Source organism: Metarhizium brunneum, chromosome 1 (assembly GCF_013426205.1).
Source record: "Metarhizium brunneum chromosome 1, complete sequence".
Taxonomy (NCBI): domain Eukaryota; kingdom Fungi; phylum Ascomycota; class Sordariomycetes; order Hypocreales; family Clavicipitaceae; genus Metarhizium; species Metarhizium brunneum.
The window spans coordinates 5,051,194-5,075,497 of record NC_089422.1 but is presented as its reverse complement, the minus strand read 5'-3'; the positions used below and the strand labels follow the sequence as shown (position 1 = coordinate 5,075,497).

Here is a 24,304-nt window from a genome sequence, read left to right as displayed (position 1 = left end):
GGAAAAAAGTCGTGCATGTTGGGGGCCTTTTACAACCGCGTTATGAGAAGAAGAAAACACTTCGTCTAGCAGAGTGTTTGTCAAAAGTATTTCATCTGAGAAGTGTTGGGCTGACAACACTATGGGATAAAGCGGCAAACTCTTCGTTGGTGAATATGTACCGAGTATGTATACGTACGTGTGCCGCGCCGCGCCGTACCGACAGAGCTCACAGCCTGGGAACATACATGCTCATGTACCTGGCCCGTCGGCATACATCTCGTCTTGTTGCTCCGAACCTAGCATTTTCAGGGGTGCAAGATGAATCGCGTATGAGATCTGTAGCAATTTACTCCGTAGTTAGCATTGTTACAAAATTGGGAGGAATATTGGAAGCACCCCGCAGCCACACAATAGTCCCAAGCAGAAGAGAATTCGAGGCCTGCCGGCATGAAATTTGTTATCTCTACAGAGTACCTGCACTCCGTAAAGAGTACGGAGCATAATTCAGATTCAGTTCTCCCAAAGCAAACAAGTTAAGACAGTGTCTTGACACACCTCCTGCTTAGAATGTAACATGTATCAAGACATGTGCGGTCGATCTCACCGGTTTGCAGACTTGGACAGAATGAAGAAAAAGGAAACTGCAGTCGTGTGTACGTACAAGAGTACTATGTACTGCATACGGAGCATTGGCATGGCGAGGAAGAGGGTGGGCCACCATAATTTAAGCCACAGCCGAACAGCGCCATAACTAACTTGTCCTACTCTGCTGAAACAGAATTCAAGGGCGCAAAATGAAAAAGAAATCAATCATTCTCGGCCACTACTTCGTACTTCTCCGTACAATAGCTACGACGCCATCCCGTCGCTAGTCTCGGAGGAACCAACTATCGCAGCGGACCGGGCCATGATGCCTATGGCGGAAGTTGTCAACATCGCAGGCATGGCGGGGTACTGTTCTTGGATTGACCGGGTGCTGAGCCGTATGTTGGTATTCGAAAGACCACCTGAGCTGGCATGAATGTGTTGATCATCCTCCTCCCTGAGAGTTTCTTGAAATTTTATTTTCCAAGAGAGGCGAGGCTGAGAAGGAAATGCCAGCCTTGGATGTCGGACGACTTATGCAGCCAGCAGATGAGATTCCTGTGAACCATTGATTAGGAAGGTACTAGGGTAACGACAGTTGGACAGGGAATGCCCCTGGCACTTAGTGGACGGGCCTCCCGCTCTCTCTTGAAATCTGTCCTGGTGTCCACTTTCTCGATCTCTTTCTCTTCATTGAGGCGGCCTAACAACGGGGACAGCACTGATACTCTGAGCCGGGATGAAGAAATCAAGCGCTGTAAAGCTCGACCGGGGATCGCTCGGGGTCGCTCATCTCCGGAGAGACAACCCTCGTGGTTTTCTTGTTATGGCCGTGGGTGGCATGATGAAATGTCTCGGACAAAAACGAGCCCAGCAAACCTAGACAGAAGAGTAGACCTGATCTTCTAGTAGTAGAGAGCACATACCCAGCTACGGAGTAGGTAGCCATGGAAATACACACATGGAGTACGGAGTACGGTTACGTAGTGGCATGGCGGCGCATCTGCGGAGCACAAGCTAACAGTTCCAGGTTGGAGGTACTACTCCGTAATATTGCAACTTCGAGCCATCTTTCCACCCACGGAGTGCTGAGAGGCCATATGTTATACTCGTGGCAGGGCCAAGGGGTTGTCGCGAGTAAGCAGCATGGCAGAATATTAGCCCAGCCAGTGATTCGCTTTCTTCACTCAAAGCCCAACTGATGGTAAACTCCGGCTGTGGTTCACCCACTCCGCCATCCAAGGCGCGAGGCGCGAGGCTCGAGGCCCTCAGACGATGTCCTGTTGTCAAGCGAAATAGTCAGCCAGTTACGTTAATAGTTCACCTATAAAATCAGCGGGTACGCCCACCACCCATGATACAAGATCCCTGTTCCTGATGAAGCCTAGGAGGGGTGTGACCACGTTTGGGGATGGATGACCTACTTCCATGGTCCACTGGCTACTACTCAACTGGCCAAAGACAAGCCAGAATTGCATTTGAAATGCCTCATTGCTGGTGCACACCATCCGTACCTGGCTGGCTGGCTGGCTTCGTATAATAGCATTAAGGGCAAGGTGTGCGTCATTGGCCATGTCGCCGTACCGTCCCAATGCCAGAATGATCAACAGATAGCCACAAACAACAACAACACTACCGCAAGGAGGTACGCGGAGAGAGAGGCAAAGAGCTATTGGCTGCAGCCTGCGGCGAGGAAGTTGGTTGGATGTACGCAGTAGGATGCAACGTGTGTTTCGTGTATAGAAAAGAGAAACCGTCGAACGTTAAAAAGGTCAAATGGCGAACCTGTCCGCCAACTTTGCCAGGCCGCATCATTCACAAGTTGTTGCGGGAACTGCGAGAAACTAGGAAACTGGGCCGCATTGAACACCATTGGGAAGGAGCGCTGGAGGCTGGCCGGTTTGGCTGGAGAAGCAACGATGGTATTGGACAAGGCAGCAAGGGCTCAACATTGAAGGGTCCACGGCCTTCAGCCATAAACTCTCGACGCTTGTCTTGTACATAGCGTTTGGGGTCTGGGGGCTTGGGGGCTTGAGGGCTTGAGGGCTTGAGGGCTTGGAGCTCCCTCCAGTCCTTTCTTCTCGTCTGCTCATCGCCATTCTTCCCACCGTTAACCTTGTCCTAGCCCATGCGGCCCGCTGGGGCTTGTGTTGGATGTCATGTCCCTCATGTCCCTCGATCCGGCCTCTGGATCTGCCTGTTCCTCTGGTCTTTGCGCATGCTGGGTCTCAGCCGTGACCAGCGCTGACAACTGGGCGTTGCTTTTTCGCGAGTTAACAAAATACTAGCTCAATCGAACACAATAGCCGTGTCCCTGGTTCACACACATGGATCAGGCTCATGCAGCCATGATAATATACACTACAATATGTACTCAAACTATCTAGATACTCCAAGGCGACGACTGACATGATGGTTCATAGTCCATGCATCTAGCCATAATGACGCGGATGCCCAGCAGCGAACAAAGCGGCATCACCATTCCGATGAGTCTTGTCCCACAGCCGATCCGTCAACCACTTATTGGTCTCGGCCACGTTGGTCAGGGATACTAATCATGTGTACGGACCATGTACCTGTCTCCTAGAAAAGGCGTCATTGTGCAAAGTCCTCCTGCCAGAGCTTTCCTCACGGCCGGAGATGCAGGCCACCAAGAATCACCTGGTTTTTTTGGGGGGGCGGAGGTTCTCAGGCGTCCCCAGGAACTGGCTTGCTGCACCCCAGCTCGGCTCGGTCGCTCTATTCAGTCCGTCCACCATCATACCTGTCTAGACGTCGACAATGTACGGAGTACCGAGTACGGAGTACCTGAAGCCCTTGTTAGTCGCCGACTCTCTCTGCCTCTTTGTCTTGCCTCGTCTTTCTAGACCTGTTGGGCAATACCCAATCTCGTTGCAGTAAGGCTCCCCCCTCCCATTATCAATCCTGGCTGTTGTTGCTCGCCTTGCCCACACTGTTATGCCGTTCTAAGATTCGATCCTACCCACCACGAGCTCGCCCACACCTTGTGGCTCGACTTGACAATCAATCCAAACCAGCCGCGCCATTCTCCCTCCTCTTCCTGGACCAGGACGGAGGACCGAGTCGAAGAAGTCTCGGTATCTATCGCTGGCAAGGACGATATGCCCTCGCACCCCCTCCATCACACCCCTGGGTGAATGGAAGGGACCCCCCGGGCTTTATTCGTGCATGTGTGTGCATCCGTTCAATCATACATATGTATGCCCTTGGGTCGACGTCCTTCCGCGGTTGTATTCTCTTGGACATATGTATCCGTGTCTATGTCCGATTTTGGCTCTGTGTCTGCGGCCTGGTACTACCTCTGTCTACATTCATCTTGTGCGAGCCTCCAACCACTGCAGCCCTCCTTTAGTTTATTTAAAACTTGGCTTTCAAAGCCCTGTACATAACCTCCATTTTCCTCAACATTGCAGAGTACATACATTGCAATTTCGAACATTATTAGGAAGCGGGATAGCCATATTTGGCTGTGCTGTTCTGGGGCTGTTTGACGTTGCTCGTCGTTCTAGCCTTCTCCGCACGCCCGCATTCCGTTCAACAATACGGTCTCGTTATCTCTTCCCCGTCAAACCCCTCACGCGGAGCCGGAAGTGCTCAGAGTCTGTACCATCGCCTAGAAACCCGACTGGCTTGTTTCGAGATCCAACATTGTCTACTAGTTGGCAGACGAAACTCAGGTAAACGTGACTGGAATCGAAGTTGCCAGAGCGCTGCAGACAAATAGACCGTTTTGGAATACTACCTAAACCTTACAAGAGCCGAACACTTTTGGCGTCTCTGATTTTGCCGACCTGTGAGGCAATACGGTGCTTCTCTGAAATCCGAGGGTCGTGAGCCAGTCCCTCCTGAGTTGCCTTTAGCCTCTCGAGATTCTCGTTGGCTGGAACTCGTCAATTCTGAACTTTCCCGACTCGCGCAAACCTCTCCATATTGCTGAATAGCTCGAAGGGCATGGGTTAACGCGCATCATTCCTTCATTGCTGAGCGGGTGAGTTGCTTTTCTGTTGGTGGTCGTTGCATGTATTCTGATCCACGCAACTGCTTTTGCTGGAGAAGATTGCATGCTTTGGAAGGAACTTTGTGGCTTACAACCATACTGGACTGGAATCATGTTCCGATCTGTTACTGACGGTTGCATTTAACAGTAGCATATCTATGACTGATGATTTGGACACTAGTCAACGCATGAAGGAAGATGAACACATCAGCCGATGGATCTGTCACAATGGGACAGGATTCAACGGCGATCACTCAAAGCAGTGGCTATAATGACGGCTGGGCTACCATTAGCCCATACAGTCCAAGTCCTTATGATGGCAGCCCAATGACCGAATATTCGGGCTTTGGAACCTTTGTTCCTCCCGGTGTTCATTCAGATTCGATGCCGAGAATGCCACAGCAGGGGGGCCACCAACACCAACACCAGATGATGCACCATTCAGCGACACCCATGGGTCACCACCAACTTCCCATGTTGAACACAACGTGGCCAAGTCAATTAACGAATCCAACTCCATCGTCGGGGAGTTTTTCAGCTCCTGCTACATCAATCCCACCTGTTCCTCGGATACCACGCGCCATAGACACTCCTAAATTACCTAGCCAAGCAGACAAGGGCCGGAAAACCTTGACAACGGAACAAAAGCGGGCCATGTGTCAATATCACGAAGAGAATCCCGGAACGAGACAAGCAGATATAGGTTTGAGGTTCGGGGTAGAAAGAAGGTGAGTGATAACATGGACGTGCCAAGCATCAATGGGTCTGTGTCTCTAATTGGGTCTACTTACTACAGCACTGTCTCGAAAGTTTTGAGGCACAAGGACCAATATCTCAGAAGAGATCAAGAACCGGATCCCGCCGCCCTTAAACGAAGCGGCAAAGCGAAGAACCCTGACTTTGACAGAACCCTGAGCAATTACGTTCGTCGGCAGCAACAACGTGGGTTTGACATCAAAGACGAAGAGATTATGGAGCAAGCTCGCCTATTTGCCCATGCTAGCGGAAATCAAGATGCTATCCTTGGAAGCCTAACCAGCGGCTGGTTACAAAAGTTCAAACAGAAGCACGGGATCGGTACTTCACGACTTTCCCGCCGAGCATCTGAAACGAATATTGCCGACAGCACGCGCATGCCTGAGCATAATCTTGTTAGGAATGGCGCGACATCGAATGATATTTCGCCTGCATCCCCAACTCAACCACTGTCGCCTTTGTCAGGAAGTCGGAGTGACGAAGAAGTTAAGCGAGAACAAAATATCGATTACGACTTTGCCTATAGACAGCAGCACTCGCAACCAACAACATCACTTGCTACTGACATTAGAGATAATCCCGGGTCGTCGTTTTCCGGTGGCACTCTGAGTCCGACTGGAACGTTCAATTTCTCCCCTGATCCTAACGCTGGTAGCTTTCAGCCGCTAGGGATGCGCGCAGAGATGCCGCCCGAATTCCATCGGGAGAAGCGAAGTAATACCTTCCCTTCAATAGATGTCAGCTATGGGAATCAAGCAACCCCAGCAACAGAACCCATGACCCCACAACTTCCTGCACCAACAACAGCGCCGTCATCAGCTCTCGACTCACCAACGAATGATGGTCAAATAGCGCATTTCTCTATCAACACTGGCCTTACCTCACCACCGGCTTTGCATCGAACTAGCAGCAGCTCGAGTATCGCAGCTCGATCTTCCAGTATATCTTTGACGAACACGGGCGCCTCTATGACGCCCGTCGACTCGTCCCCCGTATCACCATCCCAGGAAGATGCTCGGCGCGCTGCGAACACATTGCTCAGCTATCTTCATAATATGAGCTCCACTGGGCAGCTATTTCAAGGTGACTATCAGGCTATGTTACAACTTACTAAGAAGCTGGAGATTCATCAACATCAGAGCAACCGGCCATCTGCAGGAGGACTGTCGAGGATACCAGAAGGCGATAATGAAATGAATGCGACAGGGCCTGCAATGATGCAGGCTAGTTGAGACGGAGAAAAGACAACCAGAAGATGACAAGGCATTACGATCAGTATGCTTTGAGTTTATTCTCACAGCTGGAATTCTGATTCAGCTCCCAGTTTTTTAAGATTTTGCTTGAATATTTGGCAGTTCCACAGATGTCGAGTACATCGATGCAGTTATTTCTTACTACTGCGAATTGTTTTTATTTTTCCTTTTATTTTTCATGTTTTGGAGGGTATTGGGAATCAAAAGGAAGAAAAGGAGGCGACTCTATATACTCTGGCAACAGAATTCGGCGACGACATCAGTATCATCATTACAACTCTGCATTTAAGCACAGACTGCTGGTCCCTAACCTTATCCCGATTTACCAGAATTACCCTTTTTGACTGGCATAGATGATTTCGCATGTTCTTGGTCCCATGATTCGGATTCATCGTACCATATTCTGAACACTTGCATTGATTTGTTTTTCCTTCCAGGGCGAAGTAGTCTGTTGTTAAACGGGTAGAGGCGGCAACTCTTGTGCGCAACAAAAACGCTCAACAGTTTGTTTCTCGAGAGTAAGGTACTGGGTTGGGATAAGACGGGTTTTCAACGAGCTTCACAGTTCTTTCCCCTTGGGTAATACGGGGATTCGGTTTCAAGGTTATTTCTTGTTTATTATTTATTTCCTAGTTGTATTCACCGCTCTGCTCCGTCCTTTACCGATTCATGGTGTGTTTCTCTCCTTGGACGAATACGGGGGACATGGCGGTATGGGTACCTGGAGTAGGAGGGTGTTAGGATAGGAAAAGGGACAGCATGCTCATTGCTGGGGGTGCTCACAGGCAAGGCCGAGCGACACAGACAATTGGCCGCTATCAAAGCTGGCTGACGATGGCGGGAGGAGTCCGGGTGGTTTGCTATGTACTAGGGTGGCATATAGTGCATTTAACACCTCTTCTTGCTCTCTCTCATGATTTGCCGTTCGCTCAGTGTTGGTATGTTGAATACGTCTGCGAATAGGGAGTACAATTCATATCATCTAGAACTCATTAATAGGGTATCTATCCTCTACCATACATGACCTGGAAACATTGGTCACCCCAATCTTTCATGTAAAAGGTCGTCAACACCATTATCACACAACTCCGGCATCAACCGCACTAGAATGAGCTCCAAGACACTATACACCAAGTGCTTGTTACAGTACTCGTCACCCAGCACACCCAACAACCCTTCCAACTCGTCCACCATTTCCTCCTCCTCAGCCTCAGCTAATTGGCCCATGGCTGCGCCTAGACCACCGCCAAAGTATAGGCGGCTGACACTCTGAGGAGCCATGTTCCAGAGGGCCCTGGCAGCCCTTCTACGAAGCGCATATAGCTCTCTATCCGAGGAAGGTGGGAGTAGGGACGAAGATCCTGGCGCATTGTTGGGGAACAGCACGCCCCGAAGCATCTGAAGGACGGGGGGAAGATGGGATGCCGAGAAGAGCAATTGGATGCGATGCGAGAGGAACCTGTCATAGAATCAGTTAGCTACTTCCCCAGCAAAAGCGAGAGAACCTAGCCACAGACGAGAAGCTAGACTCTCATTTGTGCGCTGTGAGATCTTGTGACAATTAATGAAGGGAAGGGAGGGGGAGATCAGCAAAGTAGATGCGGGGAAAGGAGCTTTGTGATGAAGAACAGGCAAGATTTGGTGACTGGTCCCGTGCAGGAAGCCATGGAGCTAGGTGTGACGAGATGTACATGATGCTTCAGGTGTGGTCCTGTCGAGACGTTCAAGCTGTCGTCGACATCAACGCCTCGTTCCACATGTGCATTTGCACCTCGTGTTCTGGAGGTTTAAGGCAGGTAGATCCGTCACATTGCTAGCGGTGGAGACAACTCGGACGGCGGCCCTTTTTTTTTCACTCGCACAAAATCGGTGTTGTAGCACAAAATCTCGTCTTTTTGCAGTGTGGTTTTCCAGTAGTTTGCCGGGTCACGCGGCACAGCACATCTCGCAACGGACGATACAAGGATGAATTGACCCGCTTTCGAGAAGTTGACGAGACCCCGGTCCGGCCTGGGCGCTTAACAGCCGTGTGTCGGTGGAGGCTGCTACCAGATACCAGAGGCGCACGCGAAGTCAAGCAAATCGGAGGCCAGAAGCTCACTTCACAGTCGTAATTGGCTGGGACGTACATCTGTAGCTAGAGAATGGGCCTTGGCCCTTCTCCAGCGGCAGCAGCTTTCCAGACACGCCCCTGACGTTTTCTCGCAGCAGTGTGATCACAGCCACGCCTCTAAGACACTCATCAAGAGTCGGACTAGGCTCGGAGCGAGACGTCCGTCCTTGCGGCCCGTCAACAGAAGACGCTGATTACACAGCCGCGTGTGGTTGCACGCAAGGTATCCAGTGACCCTGGATCCATGCGAGGCGGAAGGGACGGGAGAGAGCTTCGCCGATGGGGAGAATATTGGCACGTGTACGGAGTAACGAAAAGGGACCAAAAGCTCGTCTTACCTGTCCAGGACGCCGTCAAGCCTTGCCACGCGGCCCGGCCCATGAATCACTCCGAGCTGGAGGAGAGAGAAAAAGCCGCCGAGCCAGGGCATTCTTCTCTGTAGTTCAATCACATTGCCTAAACAGCCCCATGCGCTGAATGACAGCACTGGTACTTTGGGCGGTGTGGACTGGGTGTCTTGTGATGTGTTTCCCTTGGCGACTGAAACCTCTGGCGCCAGCTTCTTGTCGGAGACCACTGGGCCTCGAGGTGGCAGTGATGACGACATTGTTATCAAGTTGAAGGCGAATCGGATTGCAGACATCGATATAAGCGCAAATTGAATAATCGAGACGAAGAATCCTTGGACAGACCAGCTGCGGGGACTTCCGAGGTGAATTTTTACTCCTGAGGCCTTCAGGCCATTGCTTTCCCACCTCTTGTCGGTCAAGACGCGCTCAACAATGCAAATGGCTTCGAACAGCAGCCACGGCTGGACCGCCTTGTTTGCTATAGCATTTCCAATAATCAGCTCAGAGAAAATCTGCTCAACTAGTGCTGTTAGACAAGGATTCTCCAAGTCCTCCGTCGGGAGCAGAACGGTGAGAACGGCCTGTACTAGTAGCTGCCGATATGCAGCTTCGTTCCTGAGCTGCTTAGAGGTTGTTATGGGGTCGCCGGAAATTGGAACAGGTGACAAGAGTGGCAGTGGCCAGAGAGCGTGATATGCCTCCCGGCCATTAACGAAGGTTGATTGAAATGTGGGAGATTCCGGATGTGTAGAGCGATACGCTAGCCGCAACCGTTAGTAACTGCACAGCGGAGAGGAGGCGCATCCCTTTTGCGCGTTTCTTACTTGTGATATGTTTGTCTAGCATCTCGGGAATCTCATGTAAGAGCAAACTCTCCAAATCTAACTTGCGTAGCCGCTGCTCCAAGGCTCGCGTGCAATGCGCAATGACATGGAGAATCTCAGCAACAAGGCTTTCATCCGGCGTGATCCTATTGTACCAACTCTGTACAAACTCTCGTAGTATAATGGCGAGAAAGGCGTAGAGTTGTAGATCGACGTCGTTGCGGCTCGTGAGGGGCGGCAAGAGCTCTTCTATTGGCGTTTGCGAATCTCGACCCTTGTCGCCCGACTCTTGCGGTAGAAGCACTTTGCGGATGAGCGCCTGAGTTGCTCGGTCAGACAACGGATCAACCGTAGATGCACGGTTGAGGCGGCGGTTTGTCGGCATCGCGGCTCTGGAAGCATTCGAGGCGGTAGGCTTATGTCGCAAAGCGCCAGTCCGAGCTTTCGAGGCCTCCGGAGTAGCTGACGTGGTTGTCATGGCCAACTCGGGCTGCGCCGAAGCGGCATGACACTCGGAGACGCGGCTGGAGGCGGTGATGTCTTGGAGCAGCGGTCGCAAAGTCGTTGGTCGCCCAAGATGTTGTTGCCATGGCCTGACGTTGAGGTTAAGTTGGGTCGCGTATGGGGTCGCAGGCTCGAGCTGCATGAGCTAAGGCGAACATCATGGGCGGGCTGAGCCGCCTGAACCGTGCGCTGCAGGAGCAATCCAGTTCAAACCACTGGCGGCTGCCCGTTGGCGTCGACCCCGGCACGTGCATTAGCAAAAGCTGACTTATCCAACTTGACTTTTTATTCATGATTATGTCTGTGCAGGGGATTTATACAACAAACGAAGAGCCAAGTGTGATTCCGTGACACGTCTTTGAACATCAATATCTACAATATTTGTCTGGATATAGAATACCTAGGCCGTTAACTACCTGGTACCTGCTAGGTAAATACAGCTAGCATGGTTGCGGTTTGGCCAACATCGGCGTGCTTCCTGACAATTCACCCCACTCGTGTACGGCAGTTCTGAGAAGCTGAAGTGGTCTATTCCCTTGCGACGTCATGTCGTTGTACAATGCAGTTTACAATATAAATACAAAGGCTATGCTCCCTGCCCGTGCTTGCCCCCCACCTTCTAGATCCCCATCGGGCAATGCCTATATATCCTTCGTGGTCGCCTCATATCTGTTGTGCTGTTAGTCAAGCCTGGTTCAAAGGAGACAATGCTAGTTGTGAAAATCTGGTATGCATACCTCTTGCCTCGGAAAGCCCATACTCCCCAGTTGCCGCAACTGATATCCTGCGGATCCATGTCGTTCAGATCCCATCTCAAGCTCCGGAAGGTATTTTCACCTGGTTCAAGCAGAATGTCAAACTCTCCTTTTGATTTTTTGTGTACCCACTCAACATCGCGTTCCAGATCAAACTGCGTGTACCCCGTCGCGATGATGGGCACTTTGGTCTCCAAAAGAAGCGGCAATGTCTCCTCCCACTCGTGGCTACTTGCCGGATGGCCGAGGCCAGGATGGAATAGCACAAAACAATCAAAATACGGATCGTAGGGCGCAAAGTGACCAGTCTTGTGAATTGTGTGATAGTAGTCGACAATTGTGCTTATTTTCATCTTATACCATACACGATCTTCGACAATGGCACCAAAAGGATTCGAAGGGGTTCGTTCAGGCAAGGGGAATTCGTCGTCTCGGTTAGCCATGCTTTCTGGTCCAATAAACACCAAATGGAGCCTTGAATCGGGAAAAAGATGAGCTAATTGTGTCCAAGCTGCCCGAGGCAACGATGATTCTGCCCGCGCACCAAGGACGAATACCCTAACCGGCGGCGGCTCAGGCCGAAGTTGGTTCACCCCTGCACCTCTGCCAGTTCTTGGGGGGTGTAAGTTATATCTCAATGCTTCATTGTGTTAGATTAGATTCACAACAGCGTTTTAACTGTGTAGCAAGTACTCACCACTAAAGCTCTTCAAGCCTTCTGGCGTCAGTCGTTCTCCCTTTTTGAGGCTGTATGGACTCAATTCATGCAGAACGCTGCCAATGGTGACAGGATACGTGAGGAGGCGCGTGATTTGCCTCATGGAGCGGTCTGAGTTGACAGCCTCGAACTCCCTGGTGTACATAAAGGTATCCCAATTCGTCATGTTCACCGCGGCCTCATCCATTTGTAGGTCAGGAAGGTTGCCCTCAAAGAATACACGGCCCGACCGCAAATCGTGGTCATCCTCGTTGATCTGCCGCAGAGTATCACAAATCTTCAGGTGCTCCTCATAGTGGTCCATCCAATGCTCCTTGCTGCAATAGACGGGGAATCCACAGTCGGGACACTCAAAGTCAACATGGGCAGGAGACATGGTCCCAGTCGGTTCCCCGGAGTTATCAGGCTTTGGTGCCACGGTCGGAAGCTTCGTCGGTTTATGGTCAGGGTGAGGGCATTGCGCATGTTGTCTCATGAAAGCTGCACGGTGGCGGAACTCAGGGACCGGAGATGACGAAAAGGGATGAAAAAGATCATCTTGGCTAAGCCTCAGACTCGGAGTGGGAGTATCCTTCTCCGGAGCTGCTGCCTCTGACTTTGATTCCGCGGTTGTTGTGAAGGTCCTGGAAGCGGAATTGCTCGGCGTGGTCGGCTTCGTACTCATCGATGCAATGGCTCCAACCGGCCGTATCGCCAGCTGCCCAACTCGCCCTATAACATTCTGTCTGCGAAGCGACGCAGTACAGCGACCGCAAAGGCTCGAAGCCGCTCTGCGGAATATCGGCTCCATTATATCACCAGTTCGCAGGCGTCAAATGGCTGGAACTGGTGGGTGAAGCACTTTGGGTGAGCTTACCAGACAGAGGTGGGCAGATAATTTGAAAGCACTTGAGCTGTCGATCCACCCAATTGCGCCGCATTAATAGTTCCTCCACCCACCCGGGTCACCAAAACCAAAGTTTTGTAGCCCGTCCCACTCGCAACGATTTCCAAGCTTCAGCCAGAGCACCTCTACGCGAACCTGCGCTTCAACTCGGCAATTCAAGCCTCTTGGAGCCGCGCAGGCTGGACTGCGCCCAGATAGGACCATGGCGACTACTTCGAACATGTTCCTGTACTCGCTGACGGTCCAGCCGCCGAATAATGTCGTTCAGGCGGTCCTGGGTCAGTTCGCAGGCACCAAAGAGCAGCTCATCATCACTGGTGCTGGCTCACAGCTGACTCTATTGCGTCCCGATCCTTCCCTAGGCAAGGTCACGACCGTTCTATCCCATAACGTCTTTGGGATAATTCGGTCTCTGGCCTCTTTCCGCCTGGCGGGCAGTAACAAAGGTATGTCTTGAAACCTGTCACCGCTTGGTTTGTCTGCCAAATTGCATGCGGGATTACCAGCCTTGCTACCCAATTGGCATTCGCCCTTCGAGAAGTTCCTCCTCTTTAAAATAGCGAGCCGCTAAATTCCAATTTCAATAGATTATTTGATCATTGCCTCGGATTCTGGCAGAATCACGGTCGTCGAGTACTTGCCAGCCCAAAATCGGTTCAGTAGACTGCACCTCGAGACTTATGGCAAATCTGGTGTCAGGCGAGTGATTCCAGGAGAATATCTTGCGTGCGACCCTAAGGGTCGAGCTTGTCTCATTGCTTCCACCGAGAAGAACAAGCTAGTATATGTTCTGAACCGAAGTTCACAGGCAGAGCTAACAATCTCCTCGCCTTTGGAAGCTCACAAACCTGGTGTGTTGGTTATTTCCATGGTTGCCTTGGATGTTGGATATGCCAATCCTGTTTTTGCAGCCCTCGAAATGGACTACTCTGAGGTCGATCAAGACTCCAGTGGCCAGGCGCTGGAGGAAGTCGAAACGCAGCTTGTTTACTACGAGCTAGATCTTGGTCTCAATCACGTTGTGAGAAAATGGTCGGAACCTGTCGATCCTACTGCCTCCCTTCTTTTTCAGGTTCCCGGTGGTAACGACGGCCCCAGCGGAGTACTAGTCTGTGGCGAGGAGAGCATTACATATAGGCACTCAAACCAGGACGCGTTCCGTGTGCCGATACCGCGAAGAAAGGGAGCCACCGAGGACCCGTCACGAAAACGCACAATCGTCTCTGGTGTGATGCACAAGTTAAAGGGCAGTGCCGGCGCGTTTTTCTTCCTATTGCAAACTGAGGATGGCGATCTGTTTAAAGTGACTATCGACATGGTTGAGGATGAAGAAGGGAGCGCGACTGGTGAAGTGAAAAGACTTAAGATCAAGTACTTTGATACCGTACCAGTCGCCACAAGTCTCTGCATTCTAAAGAGTGGGTTTCTCTATATTGCCAGTCAGTTTGGCAACTTTTCTTTCTATCAGTTTGAGAAACTCGGCGACGATGATACGGAGCTTGAGTTCAGCAGCGATGACTTCCCAGTTGACCCGCAAGCATCGTACGATCCGGTCTATTTCCATCCTCGACCTGCTGAAAACCTGGCCTTGGTCGAGAGTATTCCATCAATGAATCCGTTACTTGACTGTCAAGTTGCGAACTTGACAGGGGAAGACGCACCCCAAATCTACACTGTCTGTGGAAATGGAGCACGAAGCACGTTTCGAATGCTCAGACATGGCCTGGAAGTCAATGAAATCGTGGCCTCGGAATTACCTGGCATACCCTCTGCAGTGTGGACCCTCAAACTAAACCGAGGTGAACGGTACGATGCTTACATCGTCTTATCATTTACAAATGGAACCCTGGTGCTTAGTATCGGCGAGACAGTAGAGGAAGTCAGCGATTCTGGTTTCTCGACGAGCGTTCCCACGCTAGCCGCACAATTATTAGGGGATGATGGCCTTATTCAGGTTCATCCAAAGGGCATTCGACATATTCGCAATGGCAAGGTGAACGAGTGGGATGCCCCGCAACATCGGTCTATTGTGGCAGCTTCTACAAATGCCCACCAAGTGGCCATTGCCTTAAGTTCGGGTGAAATAGTGTATTTTGAGATGGATTCTGATGGCTCTCTTGCAGAGTATGATGAGAAGAAGGAGATGTTTGGCACTGTTACCTGTCTGAGCCTGGGCGAAGTACCTGAAGGTAGAGTTCGCAGCTCATTCCTGGCCGTGGGCTGTGATGATTGTACAGTTCGTGTACTCAGTCTTGACCCTGAGTCGACACTCGAGAGCAAGTCAGTCCAAGCATTAACAGCTGCGCCGTCATCGTTAGCTATTATTGCGATGGATGACTCGTCATCAGGAGGATCTACACTTTATCTTCATATCGGCTTGCATTCTGGTGTTTATCTACGAACAGTTCTCGACGAGGTCACCGGTGAACTAACTGACACAAGACAAAAGTTCTTGGGGCCAAAACAAGTCCGGCTTTTCCAAGTTACCGTACAGGGAACTACTTGTGTTTTGGGTCTCAGCTCCCGGCCTTGGCTTGGATACTCCGATCCAATTACCAAGGGGTTCGTCGTCACCCCGCTCAACTACGTAGATCTCGAATGGGGCTGGAACTTTAGCAGCGAGCAGTGCGAGGAAGGTATCGTCGGCATTCAAGGCCAGTCACTGAGGTAAGATACGCCATCTCTGTTGCCCCCCTTACCTGCTAAGCCAATATGATGAAACTTTGGGATCCTATGCTTTAAGCTATGAGGCCTATAATACGCATTTTTTTCCAATTGTTCCTACTGAAATGGCGCTCCTGTTACCAGCCCACACACCATTTTGTTGTTCTATGAATTTGGATGCTAACGGCACTTAGGATCTTCTCTATTGACCGGTTAGGTGATACTTTGACTCAGAAGGCTGTTTCTCTGACCTACACTCCTAAAAAACTCATCAAACATCCAGAGCAGCCTCTGTTTTACACTATTGAGAGTGATAATAATACACTTCCGCCTGATCTTCGGGCGCAGCTTATGGCTGATCCGGCCGTCGTAAATGGCGATGCAACAGTTTTGCCACCCGAGGACTTTGGGTATCCTAAAGGCAATCGTCGATGGGCATCATGCATCAACGTGATCGACCCTGTCTCCGAAGAGCCGCAAGTTGTGCAGACGGTTGATTTAGAAAATAACGAGGCAGCCGTAAGCGCTGCTATTGTTCCCTTTGCTAGTCAAGATAATGAAAGTTTTCTCATTGTTGGCACTGGTAAAGATGTCGTGGTAAATCCACGGAGCTTTTCAGAAGCATACATTTACGTGTATCGTTTCCAGGAAGAAGGGAGAGAGCTTGAGTTTATTCACAAAACGAAGATCGAAGAACCCGCTTTGGCGTTGATCCCGTTCCAAGGGAAACTCCTGGCTGGTGTCGGAAAAACTTTGCGAGTATACGATCTTGGTATGCGGCAAATGCTGCGGAAAGCACAAGCGGAGGTAGCACCTCAGCAAATCGTATCCCTAAACACTCAAGGCAGCCGCATTATCGTTGGTGATATCCAACAAGGTGTCACATACGTCACATATAAGCCTACTACGAACAAGCTCATACCTTTCGCAGACGATACCATTGCCAGGTGGACCACGTGCACAACAATGGTGGACTACGAGTCAGTGGCCGGCGGAGACAAATTCGGAAACATGTTCATCGTTCGTTGTCCACCAAAAGCAAGTGAAGAGGCTGATGAAGAACAATCTGGTCTCCATTTAATGAATGCTAGGGACTACCTCCATGGAACCTCACAGCGTCTTGATTTGATGTGCCACTTTTACACTCAGGATATACCTACTAGCATGGCAAAGACCAGTCTGGTGGTTGGCGGACAGGATGTGCTATTATGGAGCGGCCTTATGGGCACTATTGGTGTCTTCATTCCGCTAATAAGTCGAGAAGACGCAGACTTTTTCCAGAGTCTTGAATCACATCTCCGGACTGAGGATCCTCCATTAGCTGGAAGAGATCATCTTATGTACCGATCATACTATGCGCCTGTGAAGGGCATAATTGATGGAGATCTCTGTGAGCGATATACTTTGCTTCCCAACGATAAGAAGCAAATGATTGCCGGCGAATTGGACCGTTCGGTCCGAGAGATTGAAAGGAAAATCTCGGTAAGTAAACCCAAGTTGCTCTCGCCGCCCACTTATGTTCAAGATGTAAACTGACAATCATTCCAGGATATCCGCACTAGGTCTGCTTTCTAATATATACGAACACTTTCTATTGGAAAGATACCAATTGATGTATTGTACTATATATCCTATAACATGCTATTTAGCTGGGAGATGGGGCGGCAGAGGCGTTAGAGTACATTGTTAAAAGTCTCATAGACAGACTCGGGAATGGTGAACGGCGCCTTTCGGCACGATGAATGAAAGATGAATTTAATACCCAGTTTCTGTTTGTACAGAAGGAGAAGCTCGAGGATACACCAGGTTATCTTCGCCAGAAGAAGCCGAGGTTCTTCGTCCTCGTTATCGCTTTGTTGGCCCCATTGCTCGCCTGCTCCCTTTCCCATGCCTCGTCATCAAAGTACGCTTGTACTGAAGCGCCAAAATCATAGCCTGACTTGTCAAGATAGAGCTGGGCAATGTTGTAATCAGAGACTTTGCAGGACGTCATAAATCGCCGTATCTTGCTCTTTCTCAACTCTTCATCTTCTCCATCGATTGGCGTGGGCGAGAGACTAACGCCGCCTTTGTAGTAGTCCCCTGGGATTAATATTGTTTTTCTGCCTTGTAGAAGATAATCACTCGTGATGTTGTTTGCCCGCCGCAGTGCGGCTGCAGGAACGCCATATCGAAACGACAGCGATGTGATGCTGTCGTGGTTGTGGTTCAGAAAATGGAGAGTATCATCGGCGGTGCTCTTCTCGTCCACTCCCGCACTTGCGCCCTCATTCCTTGTAGGCTGAGGTTTCGCGTCCACGAGTGTATAGGGTGGTGGTCCGCTATCCATGGTTCGTGACTGCGAGACCAGCGCATAAGACGGTGGATCCTTGAGTCCTTGGGGCAGAGGAGAAGGTGTACTGGATATCTGGCAGTACGGGCAGTATTGAGAGAACCTCGGGTTCTTCTACAAGTGTGCAAGTCAGTGCGTGAAGCAGGTGCACGGCTGTGGCGAAAGTATCAATACATGTCTGACCTGAATACAGCTGCCGCATATCACTCTTCCACAGCACGATACTATCCGATCGTCGGGTATCTTTGCTGACGTCGGCGCACCCGGTAACCGGAGGATTGTTGCGCAGGTTGCGCAAGACTCCATGATGGCTGGGAGCGAAGGAATCATGGTTGTCGTGTGAGTTTGCGATGACGGGCTGGTCGGTTGTCGACGCAGTTGGAACTTGGAAGGCCTTGTGACCCAATCACGTCATGATTTGGCCATCCATTTCCAAGGCTGATATGTTGGCGGAGATGGTCGCTCGGATTTGGGTGCTACATTCATGTGCGCTCAACTCCGTTCGTATACCAAGACATCATTTGAAAAGGGGTCCTTTTGGGCTTGAGTCTGGTAAACGATGAAAATCAGGTGGAAATGATCAGGATACATTCGCTGCTGTATTTTTGCCGAGTCTACGAAATTGCCACCCTAGCGAGTTGCTGTTTGACAGCACTTAACCAACAGCTTTTGAGGGAGACTAGTTCTCAGAACAGTGATGTAAAAACAACTATAAGCGAGAAACGCTACGCCTCATTAGGACTATCTATGTATTTGTTTATTCTTGCGGGGATCCTAATTAAAGATTGTATAGTAGAATATTCTGTAATTAGTGCGTGCAACGGGTGACGGTGTCACTTACTGAACATGGGCAACTTCCCATCGGCCTTTTCGCGGAACGGCCCGAACGAAAATAAGAATACACCATGTATATATATTTATCAATAGGCAAATACGTTTTGATAGACTGCCAGTTCGTTGTATCTAATTAGGCCGGGTACTGGAGGGAAAGACTCGAGTTCGCAGGCCATATTACCCTAACCCTGGACTTCGACCTTATATAGAAGGCGGTGGCGATAGTGCCTCCTGCTCCTAGGCTGAGCAATGCCCACTTTACATCATCGGCATGTGTACTACAGAGTACTACATCGCCCATATCTTCCAGAACCCTTCACATCGGCAATCTTCAACCCCAAAGAGAGGATTAAAACCTCCAGAACAGCGAGAACCCTCATTATGAGCAAGCCGCTAGCCTTTGGGCTCAGTCTATCCAAGAAGTCAGGCGCAGCAAAACCAAAACCAAAACCGACACCGTTTGGCAAGAAGTCCGCGTTCGGAGGCGACGATGGTTCCGATAATGAAGAACATAGTAGCGCTACCAAATTTGAACGGATTGATGGCGTTCTAGACGACTTTACAACGAAAGCACCAAAATCAGACACGCGCAAGAGTTCAAAGCAAAAGCCTGGCGCATTGACACAGCCTCCAAAGCTAAAATCAAAAAATGAGCCGAGTGCCATGTTTGGCGACCTTTCAGGCACTCTATCTTCGCGAAGGAACGCGGAAGCAGCAACAGAACTCGACTCAAGCATCTACGAATACGATTCCGTGTACGATTCATTAAAACCAAAGAAGGACGATGCGAAGCAGGACGTGGAGCGAAAACCAAAGTATATGAAGAGTCTTCTTCAAGCTGCTGAAGTCCGGAAACGGGATGCGTTGATTGCGGAAGAGAAGAAGATTGCTAGAGAGCGGGAAGCCGAGGGAGACGAGTACGCCGACAAGGAAAAATTTGTGACGGAAGCATATAGGAAGCAACAGGAGGAGAATAAGAGGTTAGAGGAAGAAGAGAAGCGCAGAGAGGAAGAAGAGGCCAAGAAAAATGAAGGCGGCGGCATGTCGGCTTTTTACAGGAAGCTTCTTGATAAAGACGAGGCGAGACACACAGAACTTGTCAAGGCGGCAGCAGAAAAGGCCAAGGATGGACCTGCGACGGATCAAGGCGATGAAGAGGAGGCCGATAGGGAGAAGGCCGAGGCCGATTTAGCCCGCGAGCTCAACGAAAAGGGCGCATCTGTCGCCGTCAACGAGGACGGCCAAGTCGTCGACAAGCGCCAACTCCTGCGGGGGGGCTTAAACGTGGGCGCCAAGAAGAAGGAGGAGGCTCGGAGAGAAGCTGAACGGCCCAAAGAGCAGGAAAGAAGACCTACAAATGGCGCTCAGTTGGGAAGGAAACAAGCCATGAGGGAGCGCCAGACTCGCATGATGGAAGAGCAGCTGGAGCAGTCTCTCAAGCGATCGAGGGAAGCTGAAGAATCGCAGCGCGAAGAAATCGAACGCGCGGCAAAGAGCCAAAAGACGCAAAGCGAGATTTCAAGTGCAAAGGAGAGATATCTTGCTAGAAAGCGGGCGGCTGAGGAAGCTAAAAAGCAGGCATCAGAGGGATAGACGTGAGATACCCAGCAATATAATATAATCATGAGAGCCATTTCTCTGGCCATGGTGACTGTTGCACAATGGCGGTGAGAATCGTGTATTTAGTCTCTGCAGAGACTACTTTGTTCTATTGTTTATACCTTGTCCCCCATGTGTCCATTCACTTTTGATTATACAAAAAAAACGTTCCTTCCGGATATATGTTGGGCTAGATGGTTGACCCAGCGAGTACCTCCCATTCCATAGAAACGATGGCATAATATACAGTTTTCCGTAATCGCTGATACTCGTCTCGACCGATGAATTGAGTGGTACGCTTATTGGCTGGGGTTGTTTTGCTCCTGGCGTATTCTGTTGATGTATGCGGCGTTGACTTGGTTCCACGCAGCCATGTACTTCTCCATGCACGTTGTCATGCAGGTTTGCTCGCCGCTGGACAGCGAGCTGCCTGGTTTGGGGATGCACTTCTCGAAGCAGTTCTCTTGGAGTTTCTAGAGACAAGTCAAGTTAGCCAATGCATGCTAGCAGACGAGAAACAAGGGCAAGTGTCTCGTGCTGCTACACTCTTCTGCATACCTCAATAAGGACTCGGGCATTGGCCAGGTTCGCCTCAGCGAGGACCTGCTTCATAACAGACTGCTTTACTGTGCTGGAATCCATTCTTGGTATCAGGCCTGTGCTGTGTGCCGTGTCAGATATAGCGATGCGGTGCGATGCAATGCGGGTGTGTGAATGGTGACTATCTCGAGGAGAGCTTAGAGCACCTTGTCGCAACCCAGCTGGCTCAAAAGATCTGAAAAGCTAGAACGAGTGGCTAATTCAGTGACCCCTCAGCCACACTACTTTATAGACCACTCTAGCCGTACTCCCTACGGAGTACTCCGCGGCCATCTCGGCGGATAGCTGTGGCGCAGTTGAGCAGGGGCCAAGGCTGTCATAATCGTCACACGTTAAGGCTGGGCCGAACCCCAGGTTGTCTTTTTGGCCCGTTTGGAAGAGGACAGCTGTGTGCCAGCTCTGGATCCCAATATTGGCCAACTCTCACCACATAGCCTCCCAAGCAAACCGGTCGAGGGAGACCAGATACCCTACGCCTTGAGTTGGACGATTCCTCGACGGCTGTGCGATCCTTTATTTTGATTCTCGTGTTTTTAATTCTTTTGTGGTCTTTGATTGACGAGTCGTCTCTCGCTTTGAGGCACGCCACACCATGCGGTTGTCATCAGTCCCAGCTGCCCTCCTGGCGGCCATTGTAGGGACTGCGCAGGCAGACCACGCGTCTGACCTGAAGAGCATTTCGGTGTGTATAGAAAATAATTTTTGTGCCAATCGAAAATTAGGACTGACGCGATTGGGACTTCGCAGCTACGAACACATAGCATCCAGCAGGTCAGTTGACGATACCAGGGGAATCTGGAGGGGGAATAGCCCACATGTCCAATATGTGAAGAGCGAAACTGACGAAGAGGATTTGTTCACAGCCCTACCTCGACTCGGATATGCAGAGCCGCTGGTTCGATTTTGGAGGAGATACCATTGTCCGAACCGATTCGTATGTTGCCTCAATTTGGCGGAAGAATTTGTAGAAGGTGGCAAAAAAAGAACCGAAACTAAACGGCATGAATAGTTATATTCGCTTGACCTCAGATCTTCCCTCGCAATCCGGCTGGCTGTTCTCCCGTGTGCCTCTAACCGCCACGAATTGGGAGGTCGAAGTTGAATTCAAAATCTCGGGGAAGCACCAACTCTATGGCGATGGCTTTGCTATGTGGATCACCAAGCAGCGCGGCCAGATGGGCCCTGTCTTCGGATCGGTTGATCGATTTGAGGGCCTGGGAATCTTTGTCGACACCTACAAGAATAACCGGCCCGGCGTTGTGTTCCCCTACGTCATGGCCATGTATGGCGACGGCCAGCGCTCCTACAACAAGAACGACGACGGCAAGGAGACCGAGCTGGCCGGCTGCTCAGCTCGCGGCATCCGACATGCCAGCGTGCCTACCAAGATGCGTCTCACTTACATCCAGGACAAGCAGCTCAAGCTTGACCTCCAGTACAGGGAGGAAGACGAGTGGACGTCCTGCTTCGAGGTGGACAACCCTCCTCAGATCCCCAACATCGCCTACCTCGGATTCAGCGCGGAAACCGGCGAGCTCAGCGATAACCACGACATCATCTCCGTCTCCACCAAGAATCTGTACAACAGCCCTGGCAGCACGACTGACCGAGCGGGAGCGAACAAGGGCCGACCCATCCAAAGTAATGTTGTCAAGGAAGGCAGTAGCTGGACCTGGTTCTTCACCAAGATCATCCTATTCTTCGTTGCTGTTGGCGGTATGTATGTGGGCTACACGGCTTACCGAGCCAAGAGCAAGAGCCACCGATTCTAAAGCATTTGGGCAATGTCGTGTCGGGTCTCCTTTTCCAGATGACTGGTGGGCGCAGAAAACTTGGGTGGATGAGCTCTGGACGGGAAAGGGTGTTCCTTTATTTTTATGGACATGATGAAGTTTGAGACGGGCTATCAAAAAAAAGAGAGAATATAATATCACTTGCATGGGCTGGCAATTTAATTTCCTTTGTGGTTAGTTGCTGCTTCATCTGAGAAAGAGCCGATGAAGGCTTTTTTGTTAAATAGTTGTGTAAGAGCGATTGGTAGGACCTACGGGCTGGAGTTTGAAGAGCAGTTCCATTGTCCACTTTGCCTTTTGTGTTCTCGGACGTGACTACTGTAGTTAATTTTCGTCTTAACTGTCGAGTTAGATATAGCTGTTGAAACAAGTGCTCGGTCTGGGTTGGCTGTGTGAAGTAGGTTCATGGCGCTGCCCTAATGCGGACGCGGTGGGAAGCTTGAAGCTTGCCAGCTGGCTTGGTGTGAAATGCGGCGTGGATACAAATCAGGCTCCCTGAGGTTGCACATCACGGATTGGTTGCGCTCATTGGTTGGATAATTTAGTAATCAGATGTAAAATTTTAAGGGACGATCCCATCGTATCTGGGGTACGTGATGTTGCAGGGTATCTTGCCATGGTCTTCCATCTGCCACTTGATATTGTCGTCAAAGATCGCCGGTTGTAGTAGGAAAGCGGGCCACCTCGTCCCGCTGCTCAGGAAGGTACGTACCAAGGCAAGGGCGAGCTGTCAACCATCATATCGTCCTACGAGTGAGAAGAGACCGAATACAGCTCAATTCGTATTTCACATGAAAAAAAAAAAAGTTGCTATGGTCATTGACAAGTCGTTCAAGGGGTTTCCTGTGCGCAGGGCTGGTAGTTGAGTGCATTGCCCATTATCCAAGCCGAAAGCCGAATGATTTGACTGCCGCATCCATAATATTTTGCCCTAAGTGACTGACTTGCGTCGCCAAGTCGGCGGTATGAGGAGGACATGCCAAGGTAACTGAGCTAAGCTGTAGTTACAGAGTAGCCTTTTGAGGAATGGCTGGTAAGCCTTTCCTGCTGCCGCCATTCCTGTCTTCTTCTCATCCCTCCCCAGTAGGCCAACGAAGAGCGATCGAAATCGATTTGGTGTCAGTCGGCCCGTGCCCATCTGCAGAACTGCCAGGTCATATTTTTTTTCATCCCGACTTAACAGGGTCCTTTGTCATGCAGTTCAATCAGTTGCTCATCGCGCACAGCTCTTCATCGCGGAGACGCTGGTGACCAGGACAGTTTTTGCCCTTGACCAACAACCAGGATCCACTGGTTGCGACTTTGAGGCGAAAGTAGTGGTACTACCACCTCGAAATAGGTCTCGAGGAGATTGACAAGACGGATGTATGATGCATTGCTCCATTCAAGCGTCGTAAAGAAATTGGCAATTAGAAAAGTAGAACTTTCCGAAGGAGAAAGGAACCTGTAGATTGATTTGCTCTCAGAGGACCTGATGTACTCGAGTGCTTTTTGCCTCCCAGTGTAGCTCTTGGTCTGGCAATTACTAGGCTGCAACACTATTTATGCAAACTCGTGGTCCGTGTCAGTTTTGCATTGTTCGGCGTCTCGAGCAAGCTGTGAGTGGCTTCTGGGAGTGGCTTCTCTGAGCCTCCCTGACGTCGGTTGTTGCCCCCTTGTTGCGGCGTATGCGTGCCCGGCGTCGTACTAAAGAAAGCACAATCATCAACGTGACAATTGGCCAGTGCGTCTCTTTGTT

General features: G+C 50.5%; 8 protein-coding genes across 8 annotated transcripts; 4 read left to right on the top strand and 4 right to left on the bottom strand.

Annotated features, from left to right (window-relative positions):
* Window positions 1-4,813: 4,813 nt before the first annotated feature.
* On the top strand, window positions 4,814-6,573 carry G6M90_00g015210 (uncharacterized protein; the record flags this gene model as incomplete). Its single annotated transcript, XM_014693518.1, has 2 exons — window positions 4,814-5,313; window positions 5,382-6,573. The coding sequence occupies 2 exons, from the start codon at window positions 4,814-4,816 to the stop codon at window positions 6,571-6,573; spliced, it is 1,692 nt and encodes a 563-aa protein (XP_014549004.1).
* Window positions 6,574-7,632: 1,059 nt separating this feature from the next.
* G6M90_00g015200 (uncharacterized protein) lies at window positions 7,633-10,527 on the bottom strand (the record flags this gene model as incomplete). Its single annotated transcript, XM_014693519.1, has 3 exons — window positions 7,633-8,053; window positions 9,046-9,817; window positions 9,882-10,527. The coding sequence occupies 3 exons, from the start codon at window positions 10,525-10,527 to the stop codon at window positions 7,633-7,635; spliced, it is 1,839 nt and encodes a 612-aa protein (XP_014549005.1).
* A 499-nt stretch (window positions 10,528-11,026) lies between these two features.
* Window positions 11,027-12,648, bottom strand: G6M90_00g015190 (uncharacterized protein; the record flags this gene model as incomplete). The annotated part of the gene is made up of 3 exons (XM_014693520.1): window positions 11,027-11,054; window positions 11,123-11,780; window positions 11,838-12,648. 3 exons carry the CDS (start codon window positions 12,646-12,648, stop codon window positions 11,027-11,029), a joined length of 1,497 nt encoding a protein of 498 aa, XP_014549006.1.
* Window positions 12,649-12,946: 298 nt separating this feature from the next.
* Window positions 12,947-16,983, top strand: msp-5 (Pre-mRNA-splicing factor; the record flags this gene model as incomplete). Its single annotated transcript, XM_014693521.1, has 4 exons — window positions 12,947-13,190; window positions 13,332-15,411; window positions 15,603-16,890; window positions 16,957-16,983. The coding sequence occupies 4 exons, from the start codon at window positions 12,947-12,949 to the stop codon at window positions 16,981-16,983; spliced, it is 3,639 nt and encodes a 1,212-aa protein (XP_014549007.1).
* A 232-nt stretch (window positions 16,984-17,215) lies between these two features.
* G6M90_00g015170 (uncharacterized protein) lies at window positions 17,216-18,046 on the bottom strand (the record flags this gene model as incomplete). The annotated part of the gene is made up of 2 exons (XM_014693522.1): window positions 17,216-17,854; window positions 17,924-18,046. The coding sequence occupies 2 exons, from the start codon at window positions 18,044-18,046 to the stop codon at window positions 17,216-17,218; spliced, it is 762 nt and encodes a 253-aa protein (XP_014549008.1).
* Window positions 18,047-18,955: 909 nt separating this feature from the next.
* Window positions 18,956-20,167, top strand: NSRP1 (Nuclear speckle splicing regulatory protein 1; the record flags this gene model as incomplete). Its single annotated transcript, XM_014693523.1, has 1 exon — window positions 18,956-20,167. One exon carries the CDS (start codon window positions 18,956-18,958, stop codon window positions 20,165-20,167), a length of 1,212 nt encoding a protein of 403 aa, XP_014549009.1.
* Window positions 20,168-20,472: 305 nt separating this feature from the next.
* Window positions 20,473-20,815, bottom strand: TIM13 (Mitochondrial import inner membrane translocase subunit; the record flags this gene model as incomplete). Its single annotated transcript, XM_014693524.1, has 2 exons — window positions 20,473-20,646; window positions 20,732-20,815. 2 exons carry the CDS (start codon window positions 20,813-20,815, stop codon window positions 20,473-20,475), a joined length of 258 nt encoding a protein of 85 aa, XP_014549010.1.
* Window positions 20,816-21,365: 550 nt separating this feature from the next.
* On the top strand, window positions 21,366-22,545 carry LMAN2L (VIP36-like protein; the record flags this gene model as incomplete). The annotated part of the gene is made up of 4 exons (XM_014693525.1): window positions 21,366-21,455; window positions 21,521-21,544; window positions 21,637-21,707; window positions 21,783-22,545. The coding sequence occupies 4 exons, from the start codon at window positions 21,366-21,368 to the stop codon at window positions 22,543-22,545; spliced, it is 948 nt and encodes a 315-aa protein (XP_014549011.1).
* Window positions 22,546-24,304: the final 1,759 nt, after the last annotated feature.